Source organism: Corvus kubaryi, unplaced genomic scaffold, assembly GCF_017639235.1.
Source record: "Corvus kubaryi isolate FWS band 111438036 unplaced genomic scaffold, C.kubaryi_AGA036_p1.0 128, whole genome shotgun sequence".
Classification (NCBI taxonomy): Eukaryota; Metazoa; Chordata; class Aves; order Passeriformes; family Corvidae; genus Corvus; species Corvus kubaryi.
In genome coordinates this window covers 1308348-1320709 of record NW_024580663.1, presented here as the reverse complement: position 1 = coordinate 1320709, position 12362 = coordinate 1308348, and the positions used below count along the sequence as shown (strand labels likewise).

The 12362-nt window shown below is 51.9% G+C and overlaps 1 protein-coding gene across 3 annotated transcripts in view; it reads left to right on the top strand.

The window, feature by feature from the left end:
• SIL1 (SIL1 nucleotide exchange factor) overlaps positions 1-12362 on the top strand; it is a 96781-nt gene that overhangs the window by 45904 nt on the left and 38515 nt on the right. For all 3 annotated transcript variants that reach the window (XM_042024765.1, XM_042024758.1, XM_042024751.1), the window contains exons 4-6: positions 4670-4790; positions 8815-8911; positions 11046-11237. In XM_042024765.1, coding sequence (XP_041880699.1) covers positions 4670-4790; positions 8815-8911; positions 11046-11237 — 410 coding nt within the window. The remainder of the gene's footprint in view (positions 1-4669; positions 4791-8814; positions 8912-11045; positions 11238-12362) is intronic.

Genomic DNA, 12362 nt, shown 5'->3' with positions numbered 1-12362 from the left:
GTGTATGATGTACAACTTCCCTGGTTATGTTTGATGCCTGCCTGTTGCTGTGCAGGGAGTTGGGGCTCAGCCCTGTCACTGTGCTGAAACCCAAACCCACTGGTGTCCAGCAGCACATGGAATGATGCGCTGGAAAGGAGCCGGGCAGGATGAGTAAGACCCTTCTCCTTTAGTGAGGAAACACAGCTGGTCATTTGGTTGGTCTAGAAAAAGAGAGATGGGCTTCTCTGGATATCACTGCGAGCTGCATATTCCACACAGCAGCCCTCTGCTTTCAGTAATGTGTACAGCATGCCTGGTCCTCCCTCAGTTGTGAGCCTGGTGGAAGCATGTCCCGTTTTCCATTTGTTTATATATTTATCATCTTGTTTTCAGCCTCTGCAAAGCTTGATGTAAGCATATAGCCTGGGAAACGTACACAGAGCAGAGTAACAGATAGTTGTGATTTGGTTACAAGGCAATAATTTAAGTGGACAGGTTTAGCTGATAACATAAAGCACACGAGAGAAATCGCTTTGGTTTATAAATGTCAGCAGAGCCCCTGTGAGTGAGCTGCTGCCTGGTGCTGCTGCTCCAGCCAATATATTATAGGGAGATATAAACAGGTGTCTGAAAAAATCTGGCTGACCAAGATTAAAAGAATGGGGCTATAAATGAAAGTCTTCCTCGGTGTCTCTTTAAGCAACTTTATGGACAGAACACATCCAATAAAAGGAGTGCTAATGCTCGGAGGGAGCCTCAGGCACGTGGCAGCACCCAGGGGTGGGGAGGGTTTGTGGGGACAGCAGTGTCAGTCAGAGCTGGCATGGGAGACCAAAGCCTGTCCTGGTGCTTCTGCAGCTGATAAAGGGATTAAATCAAGAACAGGAATAACACCATCCCTGCAGTGTTGCCACAGGATCAGTGTCTCCTGCTTGGAAAATAAACGCTGTCGCTCTGCTTTGACATTTATTCCCAATAAAGACCTTGTCATTTGTGCAGTGACAAGGGTTTCTATCCTCCTTTACCTGTTGGGACACTTTTTGGCTGTGAGGCAGCTGAGTGATTGAGGGGCAGGTGGGTGGCACATCCCCAGCAGGGGCACTGGGTGCTCCGCTCAGACCCTGGGGCTTTCTCTTGATCCGTCATCCCCAGGCGATGCAATAACACCTGCACAAACTGAGAGCAGGTTCAGATTGGATATTAGTGAGGAATTGTTCCCTGGGAGGGTGGGCAGGCCCTGGCACAGGGTGCCCAGAGAAGCTGTGGCTGCCCCTGGATCCCTGGCAGTGCCCAAGGCCAGGCTGGACATTGGGGCTTGGAGCACCCTGGGATGGTGGAAGGTGTCCCTGCCCATAGCAGGGGGTGGCACTGGATGGGCTTTGAGGTTCCTTTCCACCCAAACCATCCTGTGATTCTGTGATTCTATGATTCTGTGAGTTTATTTTTAATTTATTTTAATTTATTTTAGTTGTGGTTAAAAAAATCCCAAGTGTGGGATATTTTTTAAGTGGTAAGGAGTACAAACCAGTTGTGAGGGTGGGAGTTTGCTGCTTCCCCCTCCACAGCTGTAGCCCTTCTGGCAGGTTGGTGGAGGGGATTTCACAGCTATTTCTACTCACTGGGTAGTTGATTTAGAGCTGGGAAATTAATTAGAATGGAAACTCTTCCTTCCCTTTATGAGGAGCAAGGGATGAGGTCTAGCAGCTGTAGGATTTGCAGCTCTCAGGGAAGTGGGACCATTCAGTAACACATCTATGCAGTGCCTACCTGTGGATACACATATTTTATTTGTCTAAGGTGTCAAGGAGAAAAAAATGTTACAAAATGGCTTAAATATAAACGTGTTTTTATATTTTTTTGAGTTTCATTTCCCAAATGTAACTTAATGCAAACAATAAGTAAAAAATTAATTTCTCTCGGGAAAAAGCTATTAACAGAATGATTCTGTTTTAGCAGCATGTGAAGCTGTGTAATTGCTTACATATGTATTGCTCCAGTGTGTGCTCCCAGTTGTTGAATAGTATCAAATTATAGGAATCAAAGAGAATCAACTATTTTTAAGGGAAATGTCTAGAAGCTACATATTGAAACATGATTAAAATTCAGGATTTCCAGCTTACTCGTCTAAATCAGCAATTTTAATCACATTATTCAAGTCAACCCACCCTCAAACACACTTTCTACTTCAAAATACCCCAAACTAAATAAGACGGAAGACCTTCCTTGAACAGCTGTAATATTTTTAAGTGACAGTGTCAATCTTTTTGTTGAAAGCAGAGATGGTTTTTATGGTTTATTTATTAAAGCACCGTGTTTGTCCTGCTGTGCCATGAACCTGGGCTGCTGTGTGGAGCGGCGAGGAGAAATCCCCGGAGCGCCAAGAGCTGCTTAAACACATCAAGGCTGCAAGTTTTGCTCCGGGGTTCGGATGCTCCTGCCCAAATCTCGTTTAGTGTGCAGAGCAGGAGCAGGAAGGGTTTGTGTCTTGGCTGATGCAGCCTCTGTAACTTGGCTCTGCTGGGTGTGGAGCTCGTGTGCACCAGCTCCGGGTTCGGTTTTATTGAGCGCTCGCTGAGAACAGACACGGGAGGGCTGCGCCCCCCAGCCCTTCTGGAGCCTGCTCCCGTGCTTTCCCTGTGGATGATCCTCTCAAGCAAAGCCCAGCCACCTCCTTCCTCTCCCCTGGCAGCCGGGAGGCTGATGCGGCCGGGTGCAGCGGGAGCACGGCAGCGGAGCGGCCGTGCTGTGCTCTGGCGGGGGCTGTTCCTGGCTGTGTGACAGCCAGAGCTGCTGCAGCCACTGCTGGGGCTGGAACCCCGCTGGCCCAGCGCTGGTGACACGGCCAGGAAAGCCACTGGCTTTGGGGGGAAGCACCCAGCTCGCCCCTCGCTTTGCCCCTGAGCACGTTTGTGTCTGCTGAGGAGGGGATTGTCCTCCTGCCTCCGTGTCCTTGGCACGCGATGGCATTTGATCCTACAGCAGCTTGGCTTGGAAGGGACCTTAAAGCTCATCTTGTTCCACCTCCCTGCCGTGGGCAGGGACATCTTCCACTAGAGCAGGTTATCATTTGCTGTGTTTTCCTTGCTGGCAGAGCCCTGTCTCAGTGTCTCCTGAACCAGGGACAGGAGATGCGGTGTTGCCCTTTTCATGGAGATCCTACAAACTCCTTTCTGACCAGCACGTCCCAGCTCCACCACCAGCGAGGGGCACAGCTCGGCGATGGAACCCAATTCCTGCAGAGCCCGCCTTCTCAGCGTGGGAGGATGCCCCCATAGACAGACAGAGAATAAAGGTCCCATCTATCACAAGTTAAAGGAGCGGGAGGAGGTTGGCATCTGTGCATGGAAAGCATTCCAAGCATGGAGGAGGCACATCTAACCTGCCCTCCCATCGTTTAGGATGAGGGGATAATCACATCTGTCCTCTCACATATCCAACCAATGCAACTTCCATTGGGCAGGACTGATGGGCAGAAAGAGGCTCTACCAGAACAGCAAACCTTGTTTAAATAGGAGATCCTCCAAGATGGATTTTCCTGGTTTCTCTGAATGTGTTTATACCTGCTGGATGGCTACAGGCTTTGAAATGTTTCTGTCTGAATGGTGACAAACATCCCAGTCTTATGTAGGAAGCAGCAGGTCCTTTGATCAGGGAAATGTCTCTTTGAACAGGGAGGGATCAATCCACTTGTTCCCGAGACCAGAGCTTTTTGTCTTTGAGTGCATGTATTTGTTGTACAAAATAATTACCCTTGTCTTCACTTCCCTTTGGCAGGAGATGCTCCCTGTCTCTTGCATGCTGTTATTCTGTCCCAGGCATCTTTTTAGGTAAAAAGAGAGAGAGAAAGGAAAGGCTGCATAGGGAATCCTCCTCAGGAGGGAGGAGGGTGAGCAGCTGTGGTCTGTCTGTCCATCTGTGAGCAGCTCTGGAGCTGCTCAGCTGCAGCCTTGCTGTCCTGGGCAGGCAGATTTCCCGCATTAAGAGGAGAAGAAGTAGTGCCATCAAGAAGTAGCAACCAAATATTGCCTCCTCTCCAACCCAGTGCTGGGCTGGCTATCGAGATGTGCTCGTGGAGAACTGTGACCAAGGAAAACCACTCTGAATGTCCTATCTTTTCTGCATTTAAAACTGAAGCTTAATGTATTCTGTGCATTTTTGTTGGCAGATAGTAGTGATCATAAATTCCTTTTAATACAGTATTTCCACACCACCACAGCCTTGATGTGCAGCGTACCTGGCTGTACTCTGCAGGATGCTTTGATTTCCCTTTGGCAGCCGCATTTTTATTCTGTCTGCCCCAATCAGCAACCAATTCCCCTTTCTCCATGTAGCCTCCAGATCCACTCCTGATGAGGAGTTTTAGTGCTCTCCTAGGAACTGGGCTGCAAGGGAGGAAGGAACCAGTGTCTGCTGGGCTCAGGGTTCCACCTCCACTGTGGATCCGAGCCAGCCTGGCAGCCCAGGAACACCTTTGGTGGCTCGGGGTGGCATTTCTGGAGGGTAAAGCAGCACTTTAGGGGCTCCGCTGGAGGGGAGGGGGGTCGGTGGTGGATATCCCACTCCTCACTGTGTGGGATGAAGGTTTTCTCCCCTTCTCTCAGGGAGGAGCGTGTGCCTTCAGCTCCCAGTTCCTCCCAAAGCTGGAACTGGGTACGTGCTCTGAAATAACAGTGACCTTTGTTTGTAGGTCAGGCCGTTCCTGCAGGGTCACACGTGCGGCTGAACCTGCAGACAGGAGAGAGAGAAGCCAAGCTCCCAGACAGCGAAAACGGGGAAAGTGACGCGAGAGGAGAGAGGAGGAGGAAAAGGTACAGACATGCAAGGCATCGGGTTGGGTGGGCTGTGGGCTTCATGCCCTTTATTAGAGGCCAGGTTCCCTGGTGCACTCAATTACTGTCTCTTCCTGAGACTTAATTGCTGGGTTAGGAGCTCAGCAGTGCTGAAAGCAGAGCCCTGTCCTTTGTGCTCCCTTCGGGATGGTGCTGGAAGTACCCTGAGTGCACCTTCAGAGGCACCTTCGTGGCTTCTCATGCCATGACACCGAAACTAAATTGGCAACGTGGCTTCTTTGAATAACATTTAGTTCTTTGAAATATCTGCAGCAACTGGTCTGAAATGGCTTTCTGAGCCCACTCCCTGGGAACAGCTGTGAGGGGCTGAGGGCTGGCCTGAGCAGCCCCAGAGCCTCACCTGCGCGCCAGGCACTGCCATAGTCCCCGGAGCTCACACCACCTTCCCTGCACCCGCCTTTTAAACGTGCTTTAACCGCCAGCTGATGCTGACTTTCCCCTCGGAAGCCTCGGAACAAAGGCTGCTTTAGTTCCTATGGGGAGTTTCTGTCCTGAAGCGCGGGGAGGGGGGTGGTTTCCCACTGCCACCCGCCCTGGGGCTGCTCGGGGAGCGCGGGGCTTTGGCGGGCGGGGGCTGAGCTCGGGGCCCTGCTGGGCCCACAGCCCCCGGCACCAGCACCCCCCGCCCAGCGCAGCCTGCGCTGCCCCTCCAGGCATCCCCCAGTGGGGCACAGGGGCCAGTGGCTGCTGCCAGCAGCAGGAATCCGGGCGGGGCGACGATCCCCTCACTTGGCTTTTGTCTCTTGGACAGTCCGGGCGCAGGGCGATGCAGTGCCCGGGGGAAAGCAAAGACCGGAGCCTTTGGAGGCTCCAAGCCTTAAACATCAGCCCCTACAGCACCACAGATCCATTTCCTGCAATTCCCGAGGCCGTCACGGCCTTCAGAGCACGAGCGGCGATTTTTCCTCCCTGGGGCCCGATGCCGGCTCTCGGCCCAGGAGTGCCGGTGGCTCCAGCAGGAAGGGCGGCAGAAGGTTTCCTGCCTGCTGTGGTGCCATCGCTGCAGGGGCTGCTCCTGTCAGAGCCCCCTCTCTGCTGGTGACACCTTTGCTCTTGGGGCCACCAGCAGGGCCCAGTGCCGGCAGCGGCGTCAGTGGGACCCCCTGTGCACAGGGACCCCCAGCCCCAGGGTGGCTGTGCCAGCACCCCCAGGCACCTCCAGCCCTGGAAACCTGGAGCAAGCAGAAGCCACAACAATTCTCAAAGGCTGCCAGTGCCCAAAGGAATTGCAAAGAGAAGCGGGCTTTTTAAAATAAACCGTGTTTAATAGAAGATCAACAACAGAACATCTTTCATTATAAACATCCTTGTAACAACAACAATCTATAGAACGTATTTACATGGGAGCCTACAGAGTGAACAATCTTCAAAACGTATTTACATGGGAGCCTATAGAATTAACAATCTTCAGAACGTATTTACAGGAAACTTCTAACATCTAGAACATATTTACAGGAAACTTCTAACGTCCAGAACGTATTTACATGTCTGTGGCCAGAGTCTTTGTCAGTGGTGGTATAAAGGAGGCAGCAGGGGCACTGAGGGCTGTTCTCTGTGCCCCCAGGCTGGCACACACTGGCAGAGCAGGACTCCCCTGAGCACTGAGCCTGGCTGGGGCTGGGAGATGGGGCCCAAGCACTGTGATAGGGCTGGCGTGGCCCAAAGCAAGTGCAGGGTGGGCTGGAGGTGGTGCTTGTCCCCCCTGGGCACTGTGTCCCTGAGCGGGGCCGGCCAGCCCAGCCCCAGCCTGGCGGCAGGGGACCCACTCTGCCTGTGGGCAGTGCATGGTGAACATCTGCCTGTCCTGCTGCTGGAGAGTCTGTCTTCATCCGAGGATCATGGGCTGCTCCTTCTCTTTCTCGACCTTCCCGTCCTCGGTGTTGTCTGCACATCAACTTCCATGTCCTCGATGTCATCCTTCACGTCAACCTCCATGTCCTCGATGTCGTCCTGCACATCCACCTCCATGTCCTCGATGTCATCCTCCATGTCCACATCCATATCCTCAACAGACTCTTCCATATCCACCTCCATCCTTTCTTCTGTATCCACCACCACGTCCACTTCCATGTCCTCCACGGTGTCTCTGGCACGCTGCATCAGGGAGCACAACCTCTCAGTGGGGTCCCTGTCCCACACCACCCCCACAGGGCTGCAGTCCACCCACTCGGTCAGGGGGTGTCCAGCTCCCTGGAATGGCACTGTACCTTTGCTGGGACAGGAGTGGACATCCTGCTGCGATTGGTGCTTCAGTGCAGGCAGGAGAAGTCCAGGCAGCGGGAACAGCTCAGCACTGCTGACGTAGCGAAGAGCGAGTGACAACTGACCACTGGCAGCGGGTGGATTGTCCACTGTGTTCGTTTCTAGGTCCTGGATGTTCCATGTGGAACAGTCTGTGATGTCACAGAAGTTTCAGGGCCACTCCACAGTGGGACATGGGGATCATAGAATGATCAAATCCTTGAATGCTTTGGCTTGGAAGGGAGCCTGAAGATCTTCTGCTTCCAACCTGAACAACCTCCCACCTGAGCAGGTTGCTCTGGAGCTTGTCCAGCCTGGCCTTGGATGTTCCCAGGGATGGGGCGTCCACAGCCTCTCTGCACAGCCTGTGCCAGGCACCACCACCCTCGTAGTAAAGAACTTCTTCCCAGCATCAAATCTATTCCAGCTCTCATTTTCATCCTGTTACTCCTTGTCCTGTCCCTACAGTTCCTGAGGAAGAGTCGCTCTCCCGCTTGCCTGTAGCCCCTTTGCACACTCAGCCTTTCCCCACAAGGGAGGTGCTCCAGTGCCCTCAGCAACTTCATGGCCCCCTCTGGCACTCAGCAGCTTCCCTGGGAACAACAGGGGCATCAGCCATGGGGGGTGTCCAACAACCCATGGAAGGCACTGGCCTTGGCATTGCCTGGGAGCTCTGCGCTTCCCACAGTTATGGAGAGAGGAGGAGGACATGAACAGGAGCAGTGCAGGGAGCCTGAATGCCAAAGAAGGAAAGCTGATGATCCTGGGTGCCTGTGCGGTGTTTGTGGAGGCTTTAATGATGCCCCTGGTATCTCTTCCAGGGCTGTGGGGATGTTTCTGGTGGAGGAAGTCCAGAGGAGCATTTCACCAATGTGTAGAAAATGATCTTGGGTAGAGGTAGAGGTTGAATTCTCTCGGGAAGGAGATGGTTCCGTTTCAGGAAAGGGCAGCTGAGCAAACTGCTGAGCTTGGGGCCCTGTTGGTGTTGCTGGGGGTGCTGGCACGGCTGCCCCGGGCTGGGGGTCCCTGTGCACAGGGGGTCCCACTGGTGCCAGTCCCAGCACTGGGCCCTGCTTGTGTTGCTGGGCTGGGGCAGAGCAGTGTCCCCAAGAGCAAAGCAGAGGGGGGTTGGACATGAGTGGCCCCTGCAGCGATGCCACCAAAGCCTGCTCAGTGACTCCTGCTCAGGCCATGGAGATGCTCTTTAGCTTCACAATGCCTCAGCAGCTGCATTTCCTTTTTTTTCTGTGCAAGAGTGATTGTGGCCCAGATCAACACTTCTTGAACCAAGAAGAAAGGTGTAAAGATCAACACGACGTGTTTTTTAGAATTTCTGTGCAATTTCTATGTGGATTTACCCTTGCCCTGACTCTCTGTACAGTGCTCATCAGACCTTCAGCTGAAATCTCCAGGTTAAAGCTTGTAAGGCCTAGGCAATGGTTCAGTGGCACAGGGGTGCTTTCTGTATTGCTACGAGGTATTAATTAATCAGCTGCTTTTATTGTGGTAGGAGTTGAGATTTTGGGTCAGCAGGCTGATTGCAGAGCCCTTGACTGTCAGGGTGAGCTGTCTGCAAACCCCACGCAGAATACAGCACTCAGACCAATCTTTTCTTGAGCATGGTGGGTTTTTCATTCCTTTCATCCTGCCCTTGGCCATTGCTCGAATGTCACAGTGAAAACAGAATAGAGGCAGTTGTTCACTCATAACATGTTCTGGTTTGTTTGGTCTCTTCTGCAAGGCTGGGCAAGGTCGACGTCGATGCAAATTCATTCACATCTGAGGAGCTCAAAAAGGCCTTGGCTAAAATGAAGGAAAGTGAGAAGGCCGAAAGGAAGGTGAGTTTCCTGTTTCTAAAGCAATGCACAGTGCAGGGCTGGGAACACACCCTGTTACACACTGCAGAAATACAGTGGTTAAAATGATTGCTTGGAAAACACTGTGCAAACGAATCTTGTGCTGAATATGGACCTAAAATACCTTTGCTAACCCGTTAGCATAGTGTTCCCTGGCTTTTCTGTAGGAGTCTATGATTCTGTGAATGGTTTGGGTTGGAAAGAACCTTAAAGCCCACCTCATGCCACCCCCTGCGGTGGGCAGAGACACCTTCCACTATCCCAGGTTGCTTCTAGCCCCATCCAACCTGGCCTTGAGCACTTCCCAGGGTTGGGGCAGCCACAGCTGCTCTGAACAGTGTAATTTATCTGTTCCACTACTGCTCAATTCACAAAAATGTCTGCAGGCCCCAAAGGGGGCTTGATTGCAGCTGATGGTATTTACAAAGGGAGTTACATTCCCTTTCACTGCCCTCCTTGCTTTCTGTTTCCAGCCTCATGCCCTGGATAGCAAAACCCAAATGGCCATGGTGAAGCAGGGGCTGAAGTTTCCTTACACAAGCTCCAAGTTGTCCACTTAGTTACAAACAATCCTCAACCCAAAGTAAATAGGTAGGATGAGGTGTGACTCAGCAGGTGCATCACAGCCTCCTTCCCCTCTCCCCCTCAGCAGCGTTTCCTCAACCCTCTCTCCTCCTGCTGCTCTGGTGTTGGCTCAGTCAAAGGAAAACTGAAAGAGGAGTCAAGGCCCTGAAGTTCTGCTGTCGCAGAAAGGCTTCTTCTCCCCTTATGTGGTAGCAGGGCATGGTTTCGTTTGCCATGCGATTATTTCCATAGCAGCATTGCAGATTGATTGCAGGGCTGCTGGAAATGAGGATCATTGAAATGCAAAAATTAGTGATCCTCTATTAGGTGAAAATAAGCCATATTTTAAAATCCCCTGTTAGAATACCTTTTGTCCCAGCAACTGGGCTAAAAGCAGCTACATCTAATGGACCTAAAGTGTTCCATCTGCAGTCCCTCCTGCAGAGAGCAAATCCATCCTTGAAGGATCCGTGTCGGAGGAAATGGAGTTACACTGAGCCTGTGCCCCTCTGTGCTGCGGCAAAGGCAGCTCGGGTGCTTGGGGTGGGCGTGGTGCTGGGTGTGGTACCTGTGGTAATTAATGAGTACATGGACGGAGCTTTCACCTCCATTGCTCACTTGGTTTTCCCCTGTTTTTTTTTCTCCTGTCCTTGGGGCAGCCCAGCTCCAGCCTGGCCTCTCTGCTTCTTGTGTCCCCTGCAGCAGCAGGCTCTGTCCCCAGTGCCACCAGTGCTGATGTTCCTGCGCCTCTGGGGCCCTCTCGGATCTCTGACAAATCCTTTCCTTCTCACCACATGTTTTGTGTCAGCTCTCTCGGTTCACGGCAGCCCTTGGGATGCTGTTACTGCGAGGGAGATAAGCTGTGCTCAGGACAGGCTGTGTCCTGGACAAGCCTCGTGGCACAGCACTGCAGCTGCCCCCAGCTTATCACTGCTCCTCCTGCTTCCCTTTCTGACACCTTCTGTCCCCACACCTTTCCCTGGGAGATAGAGCCATCCTGGAATGTGTTCAGTGCCTGGAATGGTGAAAACATCTTTGTCTGTGTCCGAGATCTCCTTGGAGTCACTGGGCACTTTGGGCTGGGTGGGACCACTGGAGCTCTCCAGCATCATGTCCATTCCAGGGAGGTTCAGCTGTAAGATCAGGGAGGTGGCTCAGGGCTTTTTGCAGTCAGGTTTTGAGAACATCCACTTGCAGACAAACAGAGAACTGCAGTGCTGCTGCCTGTGGGCTTGATGTTCAGCTGGAAGGATGTGGGAAATAGAAATGGTGCACAAATGGTGTTTAGGCATAGAAGTGGTGCACAAATGGTGTCCAGATGTAGAAGTGGTGTACAAGCCCTACTGCTCACTCGTACTGTGGGTATCTCACAGGTAACTGGGTTTCCCAGAAGGACCCTCCAGCCCTGCCCCTGCGTTTCTGATGCACAGCAGTAAATTCATTGGCACAGACAGGTTCCCTTTGTAAATTTGGGGTGGCGTTCCTTTCTGTGTCTGTCTTGTCTCTCTTCATCTCCCATCTTCATCTCTGGTTTCCTCCTTCTGTTTTCAAGGCCCGAGAGGAAGAGGTGAGGAAGAAGTTCCGGCCCATAGAGCAGCTGAAGGAGGAGTTTGAAAAGCTGAACATGAAGATGGAAACAGATTATGAAATTATGGTTAAATTAATAAGCAAACTCAACAGCTCTGCCTCCACACTGGATGAAAAAGTAGCAGCACTTTATGATCTCGAATATTATGTTCACCAGGTAACAAGAATGCATCAGTAACTGCCGTGTAAAATCCAGGGGATACGGTGCCGTAAACGGGGTTTTATTTTTCTTATCGGTATCAGGTAATACAAATTGCTTAATTACCATAATCCTGGGACAATACCAGACAGCAGAGGGCTAGTGCAGGCTTATTTTATATCCAGGTTTGAATTAATCACTTGTCGTGCCAGGAGCCAGCAGTATCCTAGGGGTTGCCTGATTTTGTTGTCTGTTCTCAGGCTGGGTTCTTATCCTCTCTTTTTCCTCTTTCATCTGCTTAATGTTACAAAATGGGGTTTTAGCTGCCATTTTTGGGTAGGTAGAGTGGTGGGTGCTAAGAAAATAATTATTTTCTCACTGCTTCCATGGAAAGCTGCCGTGGTTGAGGGTAGGTGCCCTTACATCAGTTCACAGATAATGTCTTTGTACCAGGGAAGGCGACAGCCACCCCAAACCTCCTCTTTTGTCTTGGTGTGAGTAAGCAGTGGCGTGTAGAGCCTCGCTGTGCTCATTAGCTCTGTGTGAGGGTAAACATATTTCCTGGCATCTTGCTTCCTCGGGTTTGTGCTCACACCTTTCCCCCCTCCCTCTGATCTCTCTTGCTCTGCTTTCAGCTCACACATTCCTAGCTCCCCTTGGATGCAGCTGCAGGCACCAGAGCTCTTCTCCCCTGGGCTTGGTGCCTTCCTCAGTGCCACCCCTGGGAGGGTGTCTGGGCATCCAGCCTCTGCTCTGCCTTGTGGGAAAAGACTTGGCTCCTCTCTCCCCAGTGGCTGGGAGGGTCTGGAGTGCTCTGGGAGAGTTTCCAGCGTCACGTTGTCATTTCAGAGGGCAAATGGGACAACTCTTGGGAGGTGCCAGTGTTCCTTTCACTGGAACAGCACTTGTTAAACCAAAGGTGGTATTTTGGGGGCAGGTAGCTGAAGTGTTGCTGCTGACAGAGGGAGTCCATGTGCCAGCTGATAGAAGTGTTATTTCCAAGGCTCTTTGTCTTGAATTTCCACTCTAAATCTCTGTTGTGGGCATGCAGAGGCTGCCTTGCTGTTTGTTCTCCCTGCTTTTGTGTCACTGACGGCATCTGTGTGACTCAGAGAATAAGTGTGAACAATGGGCGCCCAAAGA